Source organism: Tauraco erythrolophus, chromosome 4 (genome assembly GCF_009769465.1).
Source record: "Tauraco erythrolophus isolate bTauEry1 chromosome 4, bTauEry1.pri, whole genome shotgun sequence".
In the NCBI taxonomy this organism is placed as follows: Eukaryota; Metazoa; Chordata; class Aves; order Musophagiformes; family Musophagidae; genus Tauraco; species Tauraco erythrolophus.
In genome coordinates this window covers 1,994,170-2,014,820 of record NC_141468.1, presented here as the reverse complement: position 1 = coordinate 2,014,820, position 20,651 = coordinate 1,994,170, and the positions used below count along the sequence as shown (strand labels likewise).

At 39.4% G+C, this 20,651-nt stretch overlaps 1 protein-coding gene across 1 annotated transcript in view; it reads left to right on the top strand.

Annotated features, from left to right (window-relative positions):
- The window catches only part of LRGUK (leucine rich repeats and guanylate kinase domain containing), a 42,690-nt gene that overhangs the window by 4,744 nt on the left and 17,295 nt on the right, over positions 1 to 20,651 (top strand). The window contains exons 6-12 of the mRNA XM_086609853.1: positions 2,663 to 2,787; positions 6,288 to 6,431; positions 8,676 to 8,756; positions 10,223 to 10,309; positions 12,788 to 12,894; positions 17,118 to 17,237; positions 20,270 to 20,366. Coding sequence (XP_086465979.1) covers positions 2,663 to 2,787; positions 6,288 to 6,431; positions 8,676 to 8,756; positions 10,223 to 10,309; positions 12,788 to 12,894; positions 17,118 to 17,237; positions 20,270 to 20,366 — 761 coding nt within the window. The remainder of the gene's footprint in view (positions 1 to 2,662; positions 2,788 to 6,287; positions 6,432 to 8,675; positions 8,757 to 10,222; positions 10,310 to 12,787; positions 12,895 to 17,117; positions 17,238 to 20,269; positions 20,367 to 20,651) is intronic.

The window sequence follows — 20,651 nt, the reverse complement described above, 5'->3', positions numbered from 1 at the left end:
TGGTACCCAGTTGGTGGGATTAGAAACACTGTTCTGGCAGAAATCGGATTAACACAATCCTGCAGATGAAGTTTCTTCGTTGCTTAACTTCTTCAAGGCTGTCTGTAGTACTCTTAGTCTGCCTAAAGATTCTCCTCTGCTTTTCTGAAAGATCTTCTGGAGTTTCATGTTCAAATTGCTTCCTGAGGGCTTGTGAACCTTTCCTCTTTGCTTCATAAATTGTATCTCCATTTTTCTTCTCTCTGAAAAGGAGAAGACAGCAGGCTGTTGCAGTTTTTTCCCTGTCTCTTGTCCTCGGAGTAGCCCATTACCAAACGGCATTAATACAATGCCTTTTTCGTGTAGGAGCAGATAAAGCATTTGCAGGGCACCCAGGTTACGCTATTCACACGTTTTACAGGGTGTGCAGGTGACACGATTCTTGTCAGAAAATGCCATTGAGACACCATCCCTTTGCAATTCTAATTTTCCCTCGCGAAAACCGTACAGCGAAATGAAAAGGAAAAAAGATCAGAGATTTGTATCGCGGATCTGGATCGGTGTTTTTTCCTTCGGTTTCAATGCAGCAGCGTGCTGTCTTCCATTCCTTCATTTGTCAGTGGAGATGCCGTTGAAATGGGGAGAAAAACTGTTTCGTGCATACAGCTGCAAGTCGGCTCTCTGAAATAGAAGGACACGAGTGCAGAATGTAGCAGTGCAGAATTTAGAATAGCAAAGTGGCGCTGTTCCTAACCCGTGTCAAGCGCTCCTTGCCGAAGGCATGCCAGACAAAACAAGCTGTTCTTTGTAATCGTAAATGAAAATAACCATATTAAATATCTTGCAGTAGCGGAAACGTTTGGCTTGCGTTTCTTGTTGACAGTAACTAACCATTTCTTACCATATTTAAGTGAATTATGATGCAGATGGTAAGGTCGTTGTACCTTTTTTTCCGACAGGTGAGCACACAAGCACACCTGGCAGGATTATAAATGAGTTTTCAAGGAGGAAAATGCCCAAATCAGGAAGGGAGACAGCTTGGGCAATAATATCTGACAAAGCATTATAGTGAGTCATTAAAGACTAAAACTGATTCTGTTAATTTAGTGCTGAGCAATTTGCTGCCTCATATCGATGCTTATGGCTTCAACAATATTTTTTCCTGGCCAAAACTTTTCCTCCTCAGTTGAAAGAGAAGCAGTCTCATTTTTTATGCAGATCAGTGAGTATCTGTCAAATATCAGTGCCCGTGGATGGTTTTGGTTTCTTTTCTAGATGACAAAGACAAAGGTCCTATGAAAAGATAACTCAGTGCTTACCAGCTCGTTTCTCCTTCGCTCCTTCCCCATCTAGGCTTGTGAGTGTAGAACTTGGGTAATGGAAAATTAAGTTTTTATGTAGAAATGTAGCTAGGAAAAAACAGAGTTAGGTCACAGCTATTAAAGAGTGTTCTGTTGGCCCTGACTAAGCTTACGGTTTTGTTTGGTTACAGTTTCGTTCAGACAGAGAAAAAAATCCTGATAATTTGTCCACTGCCTGGTAAGACTAGAAAAGTGAATGAAAACTCACTTGTCCCTCTTTGCAGGCAAGAGTTCATTCTCTAAAGTCGATGAAAAATATTTTCTTCTGTGATTGCTTAAAGGCATTTCTCTGTGTCCTGCATGTTCTGGCGACTTTTTTCAGTTATATTTCTTGTTTTTTCAAGTTCCAGCTTGGACTTTTGCAATACAAGTGTAATTCTTCTTCCCTAATTTCAGTCAATTAGGTGCCTGGATCAGAATGATCTGATTTCAGTACAGAGTCAGATACCTCTGCAGTCCTGAGCGATCTGGGATAGCTTGTTGTCAAAGGAAACGTGCTTTGTTTAAGTAATCTGGGTAGTTAGTTAATGCTGAAGTTCACTGAGAGGAATCCTAACTACTTTTACTGCTGCTTTGGAGTTTAATGTTAATTTAAAGTACACTCTCCCCGTTCGCTACAGATGGCCAGTATAGAAGAGGTATAATTTAGAGTGAAATAGCCCCATATAGTGCTATTGTCTGTTATTTCTTGGATAATTTGCGTGTAATGCTTGGAGGTCAAGGTCAGTTTGGAGCCCTGGTAAGTACTCTGTAAATGTGAAAAGATCACGTGTTCCTTTGATCACTCAGCCGTGTGCTTGTATTCTACCTAACCTGACTGGTGCCCAGTTAAAGGCATAAAGACCCCTATGTTTTAGCCTGCACGTATGCATCTGATGAGAAGACCAGAGATTTACCGCACAGTTTTACAAGACACTGGCAGAAGTAGTTCCTTCCCCACACTCCTGTTGCCTCCTTTCCAGTGCTTTCTTGGTTTGCCATCTGCCCCAGTTATGCCAGCTTGAAGGGCTGCACTGTAAACCAGGTCACAGAAACTATCTGAGTTAAAAGCCCCTCCAAAAAGGTGGGGAGGATATTTCTAGCTGGATCGGTGCCTCTTGTCCTGCAGCCCCATAAAAAGCTGTGTCAGTCAAACAAGGAGGTGGTAAATTCCAGAATAGAGGTGGGTGTGAGCAGCTGGGATTTTAAACTCCTTAGCATGAAGTATTTGAGATTCAGCTCCCCATACCATGAAGTTCAGCTCCATTGGCTAGTTTGGCTACTAATTATTATCAAGGTTTTGCATTTGGTTGTTTTCCTTAAATGCAAAAACCTCTCTACAGTTAATAACATAGAGCAGATAAGAGGACTGGAGAAGTGTCACAGTCTGACTCATCTTAGTTTGTCACACAACAGACTCACTGCAATCAATGGCCTTGAGAATTTACCTATCAGAATACTCGATCTGGTAAGAAAAAAGCAATTCTAGTTGTTTTCCTGCCTGTTTTTTATCAATATATTAATGCCTTAATAAATGTGAAGGTAATTACAAAACAAATTTTCAGTGATGTGTGTAATACTGGACACGGGTTTTTTATTAATACAGGATGATAGAAGGATATAGGTTGGAAGGGAGCTGTGAAGATCATCCAGTCCAGCTTCCTGCTCAAACTAAAGCCATCTTCAGTCGAGGTTGCTCAGCACCTTGTCCAGCTGGGTTTTGAATTTCTCTAAAGATAATTTACGTTTGCTCTGGGTAGGATTTGTCGTTGCTTAGGTGATGTGTAAGAAGTTAGTTACTGTGTAAGTGCCACAATACAAACAATTAAGATTTTTTTTTTTTAAGGTACATTTCCTTGTAAAGTTGTGTTTGGGATAGCAGTGAGCTTGGACAGGAGAGGGAAAAGCAAGGACTGAGAAGCCTGCATTCATTTTGGAAAACAAGTCAAGTTTAATATGTGAATCTGATATATTATTAAACGATCTTTGTTTGATTTTCTAAGGATCTTGTAATGAGATTGGAAGCTTTTTATTGCCAACTTTCCATCGAGATACCTAAGTGTGTTGGGTTTGTATGGCCACAGAGAGGCTACTGGGATGGCTTCTGTAAGGAATCATAGAATCATAGAATGGTTAGAGTTGGAAGGGACCTCAGAGATCATTTAGTTCCAACCCCCCTGCCATGGGCAGGGACACCCTCCACTACACCAGATTGCCCAAAGCCCCATCCAACCTGGCCTTGAACACTTCCAGGGATGGGGCAGCCACAGCTTCTCTGGGCAACCTGTGCCAGTGTTTCACCATCCTATGAGTGAAAAATGTCTTTTTTAGATCTAATCTAAATCTCCGCTCTTTCAATTTAAAGCCATTGCCCCTTGTCCTGTCACTACACATCCTTGTAAAAAGTCCCTCTCCAGCTTTCCTGTAGGCCCCCTTTAAGTACTGGAAAGCTGCATATATATATATATATATATACACACACACTTGTGTTTCAGCTATATAATGCCTTCAGTAGCTTCCAGTTATGCCCTTAGTGGCAATAAAACTGCATTTTGTCTCATTTTTAGTGGGTAAGATTAACTCAGATTGACAAAATCATGTCTAGAAGTTCTGAAACGAGCTGTAGGAGGATGACAATCTAAGCTGACAGGAAGATCTCTCTAAATGCTTTCTTCTGGGAGAACTACAGTCAGTTGCTCAACCACTGTGTGTGCTGATCTCCTTGTCTGTTAAAAGGCCGGATAATAATTCCGTTAGTGATGGTTTTCTGCTCTGTGAGATGTTTTGGAGATTGTGTTAACAGCTCAACCTTGTTAATACGAACGTGTTCTTCGGTTTGGGTTCTTACATGTGGTTATTTATACAACTGCTTGTCTTTTTTAATTAGCCAAGTAGATAGTCATGTGGAAATTATGTAAATAGACAGATTTTAACGTGGCATTTTCTTTTACTCATTAGAATAAAGTGCAGTTATTTTTTCATGGGAGCAGTCATCCCTTCCCATTGATTCAGCTTTCTTTTCCGTTTTCCCTTGAGCTTTTTAGGTTGAAAGAGTAGTAAAGTCTGAAGTTTGGAAGAAACGCTTCAAAAATGTAAATACTACCTAGCTATACCAAAAAGCCTTTTATTCTGCTTGTGTTTGCAAAAAAATAAGAAGTGCAGCTCTAATGAACTGGACTCTTAAGAATTTTATGCTTTGCAAAAAAAAAGAATCTCTACACAAATCCCTTTCGTTCACAGAATTTTATGTGCACCTCTTGCAGAGCATTTTGCAACTAGAGCTCTGAGCTCTATCCTGTGTAACAAAGAATAGGAAGAGAAGACTGAGCCTCCATGCTATTAATAACCTAATTAAACATTTAAAAGTCAAGAAAAATGTCAAGGACAGACAACTGGATTAACATTAGAGTCAGCTGGCTTATTTATTTCAATAGTTCCTAAATATTTATTAATAGAATATGAGACTCCTAAGCTCTCAGCACAAGGTGATGCTGATGGAAAAATATACCTTGCAAGGTTATACAGCAAGAATCATGTCGAGAGGCCATCTGGGTACGTGGGACAAAGATGAGTGTAGAACCTACCACGTTATACTTATGTGGAGTTCATAGCAGAAACGAGTATGTGATTTGTGAGGCCCTGAGAAATGCAGCCATCTGGTGTCCACTGATAAATGTAGGTCTTCTGGTTTGTACCTCGTTTGGAAGGAACGTAGAACAATGGTAGCTGGTTGTGAGTACTCAAAAGCTTGGGTCATTTCAGTGTTAGAGTCTAGATGAATCATGGAATCATAGAATCACAGAACGGTTTGGGTTGGAAGGGACCTCAAAGATCATCTAGTTCCAACCCCCCTGCCATGGGCAGGGACACCTTCCACTACACCAGGTTGCACAAAGCCCCATCCAACCTGGCCTTGAACACTTCCAGGGATGGGGCATCCACAGCTTCTCTGGGCAACCTGTTCCAGTGCCTCACCACCCTCTGAGTGAAAAATGTCTTTTTTAGATCTAATCCAAATCTCCCCTCTTTCAGTTCAAATCCATAACCCCTTGTCCTATCACTACATGCCCTTGTAAAAAGTCCCTCTCCAGCTTTCCTGTAGCCTTTACTGTAGCTTTTCCCTTTAAGTACTGAAAGGCTGCAATAAGATCACCCTGGAGCCTTCTCTTCTCCAGGCTGAACAGCCCCAACTCTCTCAGCCTGTCTCCAGAGCAGAGGTGCTCCAGCCCTCGGATCATTTTTGTGACCTCCTCTGGCCCCGCTCCAGCAGCTCCATGTCCTTCTTGTGTTGGGGACTCCAGAGCTGAACGCAGTATTCCAGGTGGGGTCTCACGAGAGCAGAGCAGAGCGTAAGGTGGGTTTGTTTGGGTTTTTTTTAACATTTCTGTGAATGCTGTCACTGACAGTAAATAAAGTCTGCCTTCACTTACTACACATTAAATGAACCTGTGTATCCTAGAGAGATATTTTTATAGACTTCCTCTAGGCCACAGAAAACAATACTGTATTGTTCTGCCTTAAGATTGTCCTTATTTATTCTGTAATCATGAGTGTAAATATAACCATGATTACAGAGGGAAATTCTATGTATTTATGTATATATATTCTATAATTTTACCTGCATATCTATTTTCTAAATTTTGAGTCAGATAGTGACAAGAGTATCCTTTAGCAAGTGTCGGCTTTAAAAGGACACTAGAGCTTTTTTTTATTGCTGTAGTCTCTCACTGCTCTTCAAGGTGAGTTGAAGATAAGTTAATGAGAAGATAGTTGATTCTTTTTCCCTTGAGCAGTATGGAAAGCTGTAATATTTCATCCGAAGATGAAGATGGGGCTGATGCATAAAAGGCCTATTTGTAGTAGGATTCTCAATAATAATGGGAACTCTCTTCTTCCTCAGGAATGTGTGGGGTTTTTTTCCATCCGTAGAACTTTATCAACAGTTTATATGCTTTTGTTTCTTCTTAGAGCTCTAACCAGATTGAGAAGATAACTGGGTTGGACAGCTTGAAAGCTCTGCACAAGCTGGACCTGTCTAGCAATAAAATCACTAGTCTAGAAGGCTTGGAGGGACATGATCTACTAGAGGTGATCAACCTGGAGGATAACCAGGTAGCACACTTAATATTGATCTCAGCTTTTTCTAAGAATGCGTAATTATTATTTTTTTTTCTAAAATTCAATCCCTTAATCAAAAAAATCTTACAACGCTGCAAGAAACAAATATTAGAAAATATGTCATTTTTTCCTTCGGTATTTTATTCCAGTGCTGTTTCACATGTCGATTTATAGCGTACTCCTCAGTCCTTATTTAATATCTCTGGATGGGTTTATCTTTGTGTAGGTATCACTTCTGTAGTATTTAGTGCTCATGTACATAAAGAGCTAACTGCTCCCTTGAGTGGATAAGATAGGCATGAGTCTGCAGCTTTTCCAGTTTGATTATTCTGGAGGATCTTTACTTACACCAGAGCTTTTTCTACTGCCAGGCCTCAGGAGGGTTTGCTAATATCTCTTAGCCCGATTTTATGACCATAGATTCTTCTGAGCTCTCAGCTGGAAACTTCCTGTAAGGCAGAACTGCATGTAATCTGTTATAAAATGGCTTTTGTTATGCAGCAGGTTTTCACTGGAAGTACAGTGATACAATGCAACTCATTTGTGTTTGAATTTTGAAACTCAAGCCATATATACGTAATACTTTTTTTACTGAGCTTCCAGGGCCCTTAACTGAAAAGACCGTCAAGTCATGAACCATCTCGACATCAAATACAGATCTGCATGTGAAAAAAAAAAAAAAATTATCTAAGAAAATAAGAAATAAAAATATAAACCAGGAATCGAACATTTTCTGTCATTTTTCCCCACTTGCAAGATACATTTACAGGATTTAATTCGAGTCACTAGGAATTCTTTTTCTCACCCCGTGTTCAGGTTGACATTTAAAGGTACATCAATTGCACAAGACAGGAAACTAATTAATAGTATGGTTGCTATTAGCATTAATAACACCAAATCCATTGCTTCATATAGTTTCTACTGTTTTTTATGGCACGCAAAAGCTATTAATTTTACCTCATCAAAATTTGCCTGTTTTAATGATGTTATTGAGGCTGTTTAATGAGTCACCATTTTTTGAACATTTCCTTTTGAAGAATAATTTAAAGGGAATTTTAATTAATTAACACAGAAATACTGAGTTACTTCAGCACACTACCACCCAGAATGATCTTAAATGTTTGATTTTTGTATAATGGGCACAATAAGTTTATCTGCAGTCCAAATCTCTCATATACTTCAGTGATTTTCAAATGGTGGTGGTTGGCGTCCTCTGATTTGCTTCGGAAATCCACCCAAATTACATTTAATTTGGTCAAAACTGTTCTGCACTGAGCTTCTTGTCCTCTCAAAATGAATATTGGATTGGGTATGGTTGAGTTTTATGCTTTTAGACACTTTACATAAGCTGAGTATAATATAGGGGTAGAATCTGAAGTCTTCTAGGTTCAGTCTTTCAGCAGTGGAGAAAAACTAGTTATTCTTACAAGACAATTCATCCCAGCCTACCATGGATCGGATGACGTCTGGAACTGCCTCTCTCCACTGATTACAGAGTGAGGTTAAGCATCTGGCTTGGACTGGCTTAACAGATGGCTAAAATGAGGCGACGTGAATTCCATTTGACCCGTTTTGGTTTAGTTGAGAGCTTACAACTGTTTACTCAGAGTCCAGCACAAGTGCCTCTAGCGTGACTTTGCTGTGGGCACACCAACTTTGATTAATCCCACGTAACTCCTGATGCTTATCTGATGTGCCTGAGTGCAGCCAGCCCGGCTTTCCTTTGTGGATAGATGAGATTTTAAGTGGAACACATCACCCTCTGGACACAGCCAGCCAAGGACAACTATGCTGATGCTTTTTAGTCAAGTGCTGCAAGCTAGGTAGGATGAACTTGAGCTCCAGTGAAAAGAAACTCTTCTTAGAAGGAATATTTTTTTTTTTTTTGCTAGTCAACTGAAGCGCGAATATAACTGCAGAATTGCCTCACTTAAGCACATCAGCCACATAAAAGCTCAATGCGTTAGGGCTTGACATTTGAAAGAACTGGGAAAACGCAGGTGGTTTGAAATTGCTGTCTGTGTGATGCTACTTCTCCAGCTAATATCCAAGTTGTCTGCCTTTTGTGACGAGAAGTGCCTTATTGAATGCAGTTAACATGTATACCCGTTTTGTGAGTATAATGATTTTTTTTTTTATGTCCAGATTTTAAGAGCAGGGATTAAAATACTTCTTTTTCCCATAGTTATCATGGTTTCTGTTGCTGCTGATTTATGCTCTGTTTCTGTCTCTAATTAGATTGCTGAGCTGCGTGAACTTGAGTATATTAAAGATCTGCCTCTCCTCAGAGTTTTAAATCTTTTAAAAAATCCTGTACAGGTAAGAAAGAACTAAAGAGGAAGCCAAAAATAAGAACTTAGAACTGCTGTTTTGGATCACACTGGAAGGAATCCATGTAGCCTCAGTTTCTATCTCTCAGAGTGGCCAGGTCATTTCAGGGAACGCGTACAAGAAGTGATGAGTGGTGGTTTCCCTGGCATGGTACCCACCTTTGGTAACCATGCCAGGGAAACCACCACTCATCACTTCTTGTGATGGGAGCTTTGAACACTTCTTGTCTGGGAGCTTTGTCTGAACCAAAGCTGCATATGAATAATGAGGTTTCATATCCATTAATTGTATTAATTCCATTTGTGAATCCATTTATGTGTTTGTACTCACAGTATGCCATGATTTTTGTTTGGGAAAAGATCGTCTTTTTGTTTGCTTTGAAGGTCTGTACTCAAATGTTCCTGGGAGAAGCTCAAAGGAACTTAATAGTACCCCTTTTAAAATCATGTGTCTCTGGAATCTGTATCTTCTTTTCTTCTTTAGGATTTACTCAGTTCTCATTTATGGCTCCCATAATATTCCTAAATTAATGAATTAAACATCCATTTTACTAACAGCAGCGACATTTGTAAAATATCAGAAATTCTGGCTGACTCTGCATTTGTAATTTGTCCTGAATGATCAAGGATGATTCTATCCTGACTTTTGTGATTTCTGAATTATGTTTGAATTTTACAGTGATTTCCAATGTCAGAGAGAAGAAAAATGCTAAGGGTTTAACTTCTCCTTTCTGTAATTACCAGTTTTGTCTTGGCTTTCGTGAGAATGGTCTGTCATGGCACACCATGAAATTAGCTTGAAAAAATACCCAAAAGAGGCTACCCCTGGTCTTCTGTAATCTGAGAGCCCTTTTCTTGTTTAAATGTCCTTCCCCTAAGCAAAGTCTGATCCTGTTCCTTTCAATTACTGTGTTAATAACTTATACATGCAACAATCATCTTGAGACAGCAGTCTGAATTTCAGTTGTTTTAACAGGACCTTATTGGTTTGGGAACTAAGAAGCTTCATGAACTTGTCAGTGTCAGCTTTCAAGTTTGATTTTTAATTATTTTTTATTGTCTCAAAAGCATATATGATGATTTTTTAATGCAAATTCTATTCTAAAGTTCTTACGGTGCTATTAAAGTTACAAGTATTAACTATAGTTTATTACATAATCCTGGTAATAATGCTTTTGCTTCTCCAACAGTCAGTCTTGGTGATGATTTTTAAATTCTCATCTTGACCTTTCGAACAATGTGTTGCAGACTTTTGAACAACTATTAGCTTTTGTTACAGAAGCTAAGGTTGGGAGGCAGGGAGTGTCCATTTGTATGGTGTATTGACATCCTTCGGGGAAGAAAGCTTCTTATGTTGCAATGTATTAAGGCCAATTTAATTTCAACTGATTGAAATTAAATATTAGATTGATGAAGTTAAGTACTTTATGTCAAAGTGGCATCTTTGTCCTTCAGGAGCAAACAGATTATTGGCTCTTGGTGATTTTCATGTTGCTCCAGCTAACAGAACTGGATCTCAAGAAGATTTCAGTGGAAGAAAAGGTACGTAAACATCTTATCATTCTGGAATTTTTTGAAATAAAGAACATAAAAAACTGCACGCAAATGTAGCTTTGTAGTCGTTTGGGTGTGACAAATCTCCCATGTTTCAGCCTCCAAGATAGGCGACAAATTCAGAGCCCTTTGCTTTTAAATCCAGATGTATATCTACAGAATTTCTGGAGCGGTTGTGGTATGTAAAAAAGCAAAGCTTACCTAAAAGCTTTGTTCAGTGAAGAAATTTACTCAACAGCCATTGTTACTCAGCTAGTGAATCTAAACAGGCAACTACATTCATTAAATACTCTGAAGTGGTAACCACTGTGCTACTTCTAAATTATCATTGCTGCGTGGTTTTTTAGTGTCGTGTACAGCAAAGTGAGCTCTGAAAGTTATAAGGACGCTTGTTTCCTCTTCTACTCCATACAGCTTGCACTGTAAATTCTTCTCCCCCCCAAAAAAACCTGCTCAGACTGCTTACAGTAACTTTCTGTTGTGATAGAAACCTTTCCCTCTTGTGCTGCTTTTGCTCTGATTTGGTTGCTGCATGTAGTATTTGGACCCAAACCGTGCTAGAACTGAGCTGCCAATTGGGGTTGGATTTCAGGGAATTATCCTTTAAATATGATCCTTACAAGAAATTCATCACTTCTAACTTTAGCTGCATGAATATTAGGGTTCTTGTTTAATGTCTCTCTCTGTCATGAACACAGAAAAGGGATGATACCCGGGTGTAATTCACCCCACCTACCCGAGATGTTGATCTTACTCTTTGTCTTATGCGGCAATTTGGTTTCCTTCCAGTAAAATTTTGAATGTATTAAAGAAATTTTCCCTTCTCTATGGACTGTAAAAGTAAGCCTGGATGACTGGTTTAGACTAACACTTAACTTTTGGATGATTGAAGTTATTTCAGAAAATCCTCTCCTCAGGTTATTTTAGGACATCTACTGTAGCCTCATAAACTCTCTTGTCAAACTGAATTTGGAGGCAGTAGCTTTTCCATCTCACTGACACACAAAACATACAGAAATGTTGTCGTTTAGGTCAGAAGTGCAGTTTTGAAGTGAAACTCTCAGTTGCCCAAATCGCCATGTTCAATTCTTATTGTGGAATAGTCTTGCAACACATGAACTAGACTTCTTTTGGACGAACCTTAACCAGATGATGTGCACCAGGATGCATCTAATGTGCTCCTAGCCACTAATTCAGACCAAAGGACCAAACTGGAGCTAGAGTGAAATGAGCTCCCTTTCCCTGACTCTCTCCAAAGTCGTGTGGACACGGGGTCTTGAGTACTGAATGTTTTGCTCTAAAGATCCTCTCCTGATCATAGAATCATAGAATGGTTAGGACTGGAAGGGACCTTCAAAGGTCATCGAGTCCAATGCCCCTGCAAGGAACAGGGATATCTCCAACTAGATAAGGTTGCTCAGGGCCTCGCCCAACCTGGCCTTGAACGTCTCCAGGGATGGAGTATCCACCACCTCTCTGGGCAACCTGTTCCAGTGTTCTACAACTCTCATGGTAAAAAATTTTTTCCTAATATCCAATCTGAATCTACCTCCCTCTATTTTAAAACCATTACCCCTTGTCCTATCACAACAGGCCCTCCTGAACAGCCTCTCCCCATCTTTCTTGTAGGCCCCCTTGAGGTACTGGAAGACCACTATAAGGTCACCCCGGAGCCTCCTCTTCTCCAGGCTGAACAGCCCCAACTCTTTCAGCCTGTCCTCATAGGAAAGGTGCTCCAGCCCTCTTATCATCTTCGTGTTGCACCACACTACTCCCTAATGTCAGCGTGGCTGTCATGGGAGCTTATGGCAGTAGTTTGCAGCAGTGTTGGCTACTTGATATTTGATGGTTTACGTGAAATGGCTCGGTAGTTCTTAACCTGTTTCAGAGTTGGTGGCATTAATAATACCAAAAAATATACAACTCATTAGCGGTCAGTACCCTCAATAGAGCTTTCAACAGAATGGATGGAAGGGATCCTGGAGTTTGAGTGCTCCTTCTCCCAGGAAAGACAGAAATGCATTGTCAGGAGAAAATTGCCATTTGCCTACTTTGTTAATGCCCATTCTGTTCCTTTTCTGACGAATAAATGAATGGCTTCAATCCCTAAGGATTTTAGTTCAGCATCTTCCACCAGCACGGAGAGCATGCAAATTAATGGATAATTAAAACCTAAGTAAAATTACTTTGCATCTTATGTGGCATCCTGTTTTCTTTCCAGTAAAAGGTTGAATATATTAAAGAGAGTGAGCCACGTCTGGCTGCCTTCCATCCATCTCTCAAATTGTGCTCGAATCCCCCAAAAAAGATTTATGTAGTGCAGTGCTCGCCGACAACCCGAACGCAAAGACTGACCCTCATAAATATGAAGCCATCATTATTCATCGTGATCCGCGAAGCATATTGCAGCTGGAAACGATTCCATCACTGCTCTTCTTTCTTTTTGCCCCTCAACTGTGGAAACAGGTTGCTGCCGTGAATAACTGGGATCCTCCTCCAGAAGTTGTTGCTGCTAAAGATCATCTGACTCACGTTATGTACAGCGCGCTGCAGCCCCAGAGGATTTTTGACAGGTAAACGTACCTCCATTTCACAGCAGCTCCTGAGGATGGCACTCAAGTAAAGCAGAAGATGTTGTCATATTTAGAGGGACATTTATCTGTCCCTCTCCCACCTCTAAATTAATCTAACGAAGAAGAGACGTGCCATAGGATTCTGGTAGCGGTCTGGCAGTTAGGCAAATCTGATTTGGTTGAAATTGATTATGAAATGAAGTTAGTCATTCACCTCTAAAGTCTGAGACAGATTGTCCACAGCTCCATTTCTTTTAAACAATCTGGTGAAACAGATGGCCGTTTGCACCGTAAATGAAAGATGCAAAATTTCTATCAATGCCCAAAGGCAATTTAAAAATCTCTAGAGGGAGAAGAGACCTGTAAAACATATCTTCTTCCTAGTCTGCTTACTCTGTCTCTGCACACTATTGGCATCCCATTGTGAGCAAAATGGCTTTATTTTCTGGCTTTGGGGCACATTTTATATTCATAAGGTGAAATTTTCAAGTTTTTACTTAGGGAAGTCCAGCTCCTTCTGCCTTTGGGAGATGATGCTGACTGCCACTTAGAGCAAAGAAGGGAGAGGCAAATCAATGTTCTTTTTCCACCGTTGCCATTGGCATGCCAAGTGACTTCTCTCAGTCTCGTTTCTCATCTAGAAAATGGAAATGACCATAATTTGCTGCTCTGCAGATGTGTTATGATATTTGCTTGATGAATGCTTGGAAAATGCTTTGACATACTCTGATGGAAGATACTGCGGAATGTGCGTGGTTTGTTATTATATTGGCTAGAGCGGGCACTGAGATCAGCTTTTGTGTCCCACTCCCTGTTTTAGCACCATTTTGGATATCCTTAATTCGTAATAAGTAACCTGATTTAAGATCCATGATTTAGTAACTCAGAAATTTATGTTTTTAGAAAGTCTTTATTGTGAGTCTTGTGTTTTCTGGGATTGTGGATGAAAGACAGGAACCATCCCAGCGGTGAGGATAGCTCTGAGAATTCTATTTAAAAAAACGCAATGATTTATTTACTGTTCTACAGGGTTGAAGATTTATTAAAAAAAAAGCACAGTAGTTTTACCTAAAGGCATGGGTTTCTTCCAATGCAGACATAGGCTCTATTTAAATATTTGTTTATTGGATTGTGTATGTGTATCTTCATTCCTGGAAAGCAACAATTCTGTCTGCTGTCAGAGGTATTGTATACACAAACATATATAACACGCAGACCAGCATTTATGATACTGACCAAAATTGTTAATGATGCTTTGAGTGCTTGCCCATGCTCAGCTGGAACGCACACAACACAGTCTTTAATGAAATCTTCCTAATGATGATGCGTTACAGTCTTCTCCACTATAAAATTCTTATTGGAACCAGATTGGTATAGTTCATTTGCATCTATATTTTTAGACGAGATTATAATTATTTCTGGTTTAGTAATATCTCTATTAAAAAGAAAACCTGACAGCAAAGCAAAAAGTTATGTTGCTGCACACTCTGCAGTCAGAAAACATTAGCATGAGGTTTCTTATGCCGTGCCCTCTCTCCGTGTGCCGTGTGATTCTATCTCTAATTACATGGTAACACCCCACTGAACAATATTATGTGTATTTTTCCCCTGCTCTAAGGGCATGTGACATTTTAAAAGGTAGCTTGATCGTAGTTATAGCTGCTACGTGTGGAGCAGACGTTTAATAACAGAGGGCTCTTCAGCCTATCAAGCGAGTACACGATGAGACTTGGTGTCTGGCTATTGAGGATAAATTCATTCAGAGAAAAAATAGAGCATGATTATTTTTAACAGTGAAGGTAATTAACCATTGGAACAATTTACCAAGGGTACCAAGAATTCTCCACAACTGGAACGTTTTTAATTAAAATAACGCTCTAACGGAACCTCAGGTGTGAGGCTTGAAACAAGAACTCAAGGAAATCCTATTGCCAGTGTGATGAGGGGAGTCTGAATGGACGATCACAGTAGTCCCTTCTGGCCTTGAAATCTATTAATCTTGCACAGCGGTGTATTTCTGTACTCAACAAAGACAAAGAAAGTTGAAAGATTCACATCAAATGAGCTAAGAACTCTTTACAAGATACCGCTCACAAGCTGTAGGAAAATGAAAGCTTTCAGTCTATGTTTTGAGACCAGTAAGTGGTGATGTAATGACAGATGGTATTATGGAAATGTTTTCCATGTTCTTCTGGTGAAATAATAAATCCAAGGCTTTTGAGGACATGAGGAATTTGAGCAATGGACATCTTTTTAAGGGAATTTGAATTCTTAGGATAATCCTGTCAAGTAATGATGTATTGTATCATTACTGGATATAACACTTCCTTATAAAAGAAAAGATGAGGGAGGAATTCTGGAATTTGCAAGCCTGTAACAAGTTCTGTGCATGGAGAAGGAATACATTAAAACTGCCTTGAAGATAAGGGTTGTGTCTTCACAGACCTGCCTTGACATCATTATTCACAAAGGGCATGGCCTTGAGCAAGAATAAGAACCTTTCTGCTATGTCTTGATAAATTTTGAATCTCTGATCACTAAGCATGTTTCGTGGAATTCCCATCTTTGAAATGGTTCATTTATAATAGTGCACTTGTAGTTTCCACAACTGTCACTAATACCTCCTGGGATCATGTTGCCGTAAACTGGTCTTTTCCTTAGCACAAATGTCAGAAAAGGGAAAGACAGTATGAACAGCTCAAGTAATCGAGAGAGGAGGAAGATATTTCTTGCATTGAACAGAATGTCACAACCTAACAGATTCAGATAAGGATTTTTAAAAGGTATTTTTTTACCTTCTTCGGTAATTTTAATGTATTATGCTGATGAGCTTATTGTGCTGATGTTGTCTAATGTTTTGTAAATGTCACCAATGGACACAGTAAGTAAAAAATCCTTAAATCTCCCAAGGGTTCTGCTCCTGTCTTGGTTCGAAATAGTCTAGTGGATGGAACACTGAACCGGGATCTGGGTTCATTTCACGGTTTAATAACAGCACATATGTACAGACTCGAGCCAGTCTCTTAATTTATTAGGTGTATCTGTTATTTTTTCTGTGAGAATAGTACTCCATAGGAGAATTAGGAGACTGAATTGCATTATTATCTTAGGGCTTCTGAAGCATCAAGTCCCATTATGTACATATAATTTGGTATAAAATAGAGCTGGTTTGCTGAATCTAAAAGAGGAGTAAAGCCATTACCTTGAAATCTTTTTCCTCCATGCTTGTGTTGGATAGTTATCATTACTTCTTGTAGAGTTAGTTGCTTGCAAAAGAAAAGGTAAAAGAAATATACTCTGTTTTCAGGAATTCGTGTTCACCTGTTTTAAATCACGTTAAATGGAAACTTAACACACATTGGTGGTTTTCTTCCACTTTAAAAATTGAATGTAGTTAAAGCTATTCATTAGTTGCAAATAAGTGGGTCTGAAATTATTTCAACTATTTCTGACATGTTATCAAGTGGCATAATCTTAAGATCTAGCTGAGATTTAAAAATGAGAGTCCAAAGTTGCATTCAATTTTTAGCTGTCGGAATAAGTTGCTGACACTCGAGAGTGCAGAAATGCTATTCATTGTAGTATTTACAGCTGGAAGTGGAAATCTGAGGATCTAATCGTTTGCTCAGCATGGAGAAAATGGAGAGCTTTGTATTTTTGCAGCACTGTGGGTCCTTTTATTGTAGTGCTATTTGCGTTCAGCGGAGTTTAAGGATCTTAGTGTTTTTCATTGTATGGGATTGAAGAGTTCTTTACACATTTCCACCTTCATCTGGCAGGGCCACGGAAGTCAGCAAGATTACATGCAGGAATGCGTAAAGGTTTGTAGGATTGAGTCCAGGTTCATGCTAGGCTTATTATCCTGATCATTAAAATATTACCGTCTCTGCGATAGACTTGGAAAACTCTTAAACAAATCCCAGCAACACCGTAACTGCAGAGGGAGCTTTAGAAACGGCTATAAATCGGAAAAGATTATAGTAGACGTAACATTATTCCTTTTGCAAAAGAGTCCCAGGGGTCTTTAATGCAGTATTTTGTGCTATTTTTGTGTTTAGAGCACATCCAACTGAGCACACGCTTCTCCTGTCTGAACAACGTGAATAGTGTGATAGATGGGATTAGTTGAAGTGATGATAAAGTCTCTGCAGAAGCTTTTTACAAAGTTGCTGAAGACTTCATTTGTCACTAACGTAATGGCTCCTTGTTCCCCTTTCTTGTAGCACTTTACCTAGTCTTGATGCTCCCTACCCCATGCTGGTACTAGTTGGTCCTCTAGCCTGTGGTAAGAGAGAGCTTACTCATAAGATCTGCAGACAGTTCAACAATTTCTTCAGATACGGGTAAGTTTGCTCCATAAGTTTAGAAGAATACCAAGTCATCAAGGCTAGAATTGCTGTTGCTTTGATTTTTATTTTTTTTTTTTTAAAAAAAAGAAGTTAAAAGTTAAAGACAACCAATAAATGTTCATTGCTATGCATTTTATTTCTTCTCAGGGCTTGATTGCCTGAAGTCATCAAATACTTCCTTAAAAGACAAGCTATTTAAATTATCATGTTCTTTTCAAAGGTGAAGAGCGAACAAACAAACAAAAATGTGTCATTTAGTGCTCCTTTTATTGATCTGTTCTATCTATGCTCACTAATGCCCCTCAACCTAAGCATCTGTTTGGATATGTATGCATTTCTCTTAATTTTTGTAATGTAACCTGCATATGAACACATTAGCATGCATGTACAGACTGCATCCAGCAGCCAGGAAAGGAAGCAAGTGCAATTGCTGGACCAGTTTATTATCCTGTGAGTAGAGTTATCAAAGCAAATGGCACCTTTCAGACTTCACCACCTGCTGGGAGGACTAATTCTGCCAGTCTGAAAGGCCTGAATTATGATCCTTACCGCCTTGGGCTCCCTGTGTGTTTAGTGGAGAGAAACTTATCTCTTTCCAAGGGAGATTCAGCCTTTGTGAACCCCTTCCCTGCGGTACCTACCTATTTTCAGCACTAAGTTAGATCACCACTATCTGTTGCCTAAAATTAGGTGGTGCAAGCTGCTCCTCTTGCCCACCCATTCCATTCTGCACAGTACCTAACTTTCCTAAGTCCTACAGCACGCGCTATTTGGCACTGGTCTGTGCTCCAGTTAAATTGTCTCTCCTCTATTTCCTCAAATTTTTTATTACATGAATTTATCCATTGATTTTTTAATGAGTCTTTGGCCGTAGTTTCACACGTATCATGTTTGCCACAATAGGACCTGGGTCTGGATTTGTGCACTCTTAGGTACTGCAGTGGTGAGTCGGAAGAAAGGGGCCATGGGCACACACATACGTGAGAATGATTCCTCGGAGTTCTCCACATTGCAGGACCATGTTCTGCGTGTCGATGGGATGTCTAGTAGTAGAATCATAGAATCACAGAATGGTTTGGGTTGGAAGGGACCTCAAAGATCATCCAGTTCCAACCCCCCTGCCATGGGCAGGGACACCCTCCACTACACCAGGTTGCTCAAAGCCCCATCCAACCTGGCCTTGAACACTTCCAGGGATGGGGCAGCCACAACTTCTCTGGGCAACCTGTTCCAGTGCCTCACCACCCTCTGAGTGAAAAATTTCTTCCTTAGATCTAATCTAAATCTGCCCTCCTCTCTACCAAAATACACCACAGTGAAGGAGCCCGTGTGTATTTCTGCCTGCTCTGTTCTCAGATTGTAGCCACTTGCTGGATTAGATCATGAAACTGGCAAGTTGAAAGGACATTTTAAGAAAAGATCTGTGGAGCTTATGTGACTGGAAAAATGACTTTTCGCCTTTCGTTAAAGCAGCTCCTGTTTTTTGAGAGACTAGATGGGAAATTACGAACTAATTGAATGTCAGTTGAAGTTTTCCAAGCACTATGGGGTTTTTTTTAAAGAGCATTGTTTTTATACTGTGTATTTTATTTCCTAAAAGTTTTATGCATGAGAGGAAAAAAAAGGGAGAGAGACAGAATCTTAACAGAGCAGAAAATTGCAACCATAAAGCAAAGTTGTATTTTAATTATTCAGTGGAGATTTAAGCAATTTTATGGCTTACACTTTTAAATTTCAAACATTCCACTCATTAAAAATGTATTTCATGCAAGATACCCTGGCAGTTTGAATGTAAACATGGCCTTGCAATTAAAAAGGGTTGTAATGTTTTAAAGTGTTTCGAAAAATAAAGTGAAATTGGACCTTCAAACCATCTGGCTCGTGCTCAGGAATGACCTTTAAAGCTGGATGTGTTCGTAATATCTTCAAGAAAATCAGGCCTTTGAAGTGAAATTTTGCAGAGTCCCTGTGTAGCACACGGTTCTCACTTGCCACAGCTTGCTGATTAAAAAAGGTGGCACCTTCTAGTGCCGTGATAGTTAAGATCTGTCAAGCTCTGCATTATGGACCAAACTTCTTAATGATTAATAACTCAGCTACCTTGAATAAATGAATATACAGATGTGGTTTGCCTTGAATAAACAGATGTGGCCTGCTAGGTGGTATACAAGTAGGTGGTTTATTTTTTGCCGTATTTTCCAGGACGATCCAGCAGAAGGCAAAGAGTTAAAATGTTAAATGTTGTCGGTGTGAATCAATGCCAAAGCTCCGCATCGCGCTTTTGTTCCTGTTATCCTGCGATGTAAAAATTAAAAACAAAACCAAAGCAGAAACAAGGAGCAAAATATAATTTCCTAAGATAGAAGATGAGCTACTGCATACTTCAATCTAAAATTGCTACATGCATTGACTTAGCTGGGGTTTTTTTTGGTTTTATTTGGGTTTGTGGAGTTTTTTTAGTGTTTCATCCTGGTAGTAAGCTCACGTATCTGAGGTTTATCCTATTGTCCTTATGTGGTGGCAGGCAATTACTTTTCCTGCCTTGGATCCCACTTATCTCCCTAGTTTCAGAATTGTTTCTCCCCTTACTATTAGGGGTCTATTTAAAGATTGGTCTTTATATCTCTTTCTTAACCTCACAGTTCAGCCTAACTCCTAGTCTCCTTTTCAGTATTTAGGATTCTACTTTATATCATCCACCAGCTGACATAACTGGAAAAAAATGGTTTCATCATTTCTCTATTACGGGATGCTGTGACAGCTTCAGTTCAGGCTATCCTGGGTTAGGGGGGATTTATGGTCAAAATGTAATGCTACATTTAAACTTTTTTCTTATTATTTATGGGTTAATCTTTCAAATATGCTGCATTAGTGGTATGATTTGCACTTCTTTATATTTCTCATATTTCTTTTCTTCTTAAAAATAAAATGATTTGTAGTGTTCTCCCTTTCCCCCTCCTCCTAGTCCGTAGTTGGTTCTGTGATTGAAAACAGGTTATTTCTTTATTATACCATATATCTTCCAGTCCCTGTCACACTACCAGGGCAGCTTACTTTGGTGAAGAAAACAGACTTGATTACTATTTCGTTTCTGAAGAAGCATTTGACAAAATGGTGAAGACAGTAAGTATCTGACTTGTATCCTAGTAAGCCTATTTCCTACACCCAGAGTGAACTCAACTTTTCTGTCCAGGTCTGATTTTAATTTTTTTTCTTAGATTAAGTTTATGTCTGTGTGTGCATGCTCATCCACTCACAGTTATGTGGCTTAAGTTCAGACACAGAAACCACAAATTTGCTGTGTATTTATGCTGTCTTTTCTTCTGTATGCATATATAGAAATCATTAAATGTATGTAATGGTCAGTAGAAAACTTTAAAGAGTAGTATAATATAGAAATAAACTTAT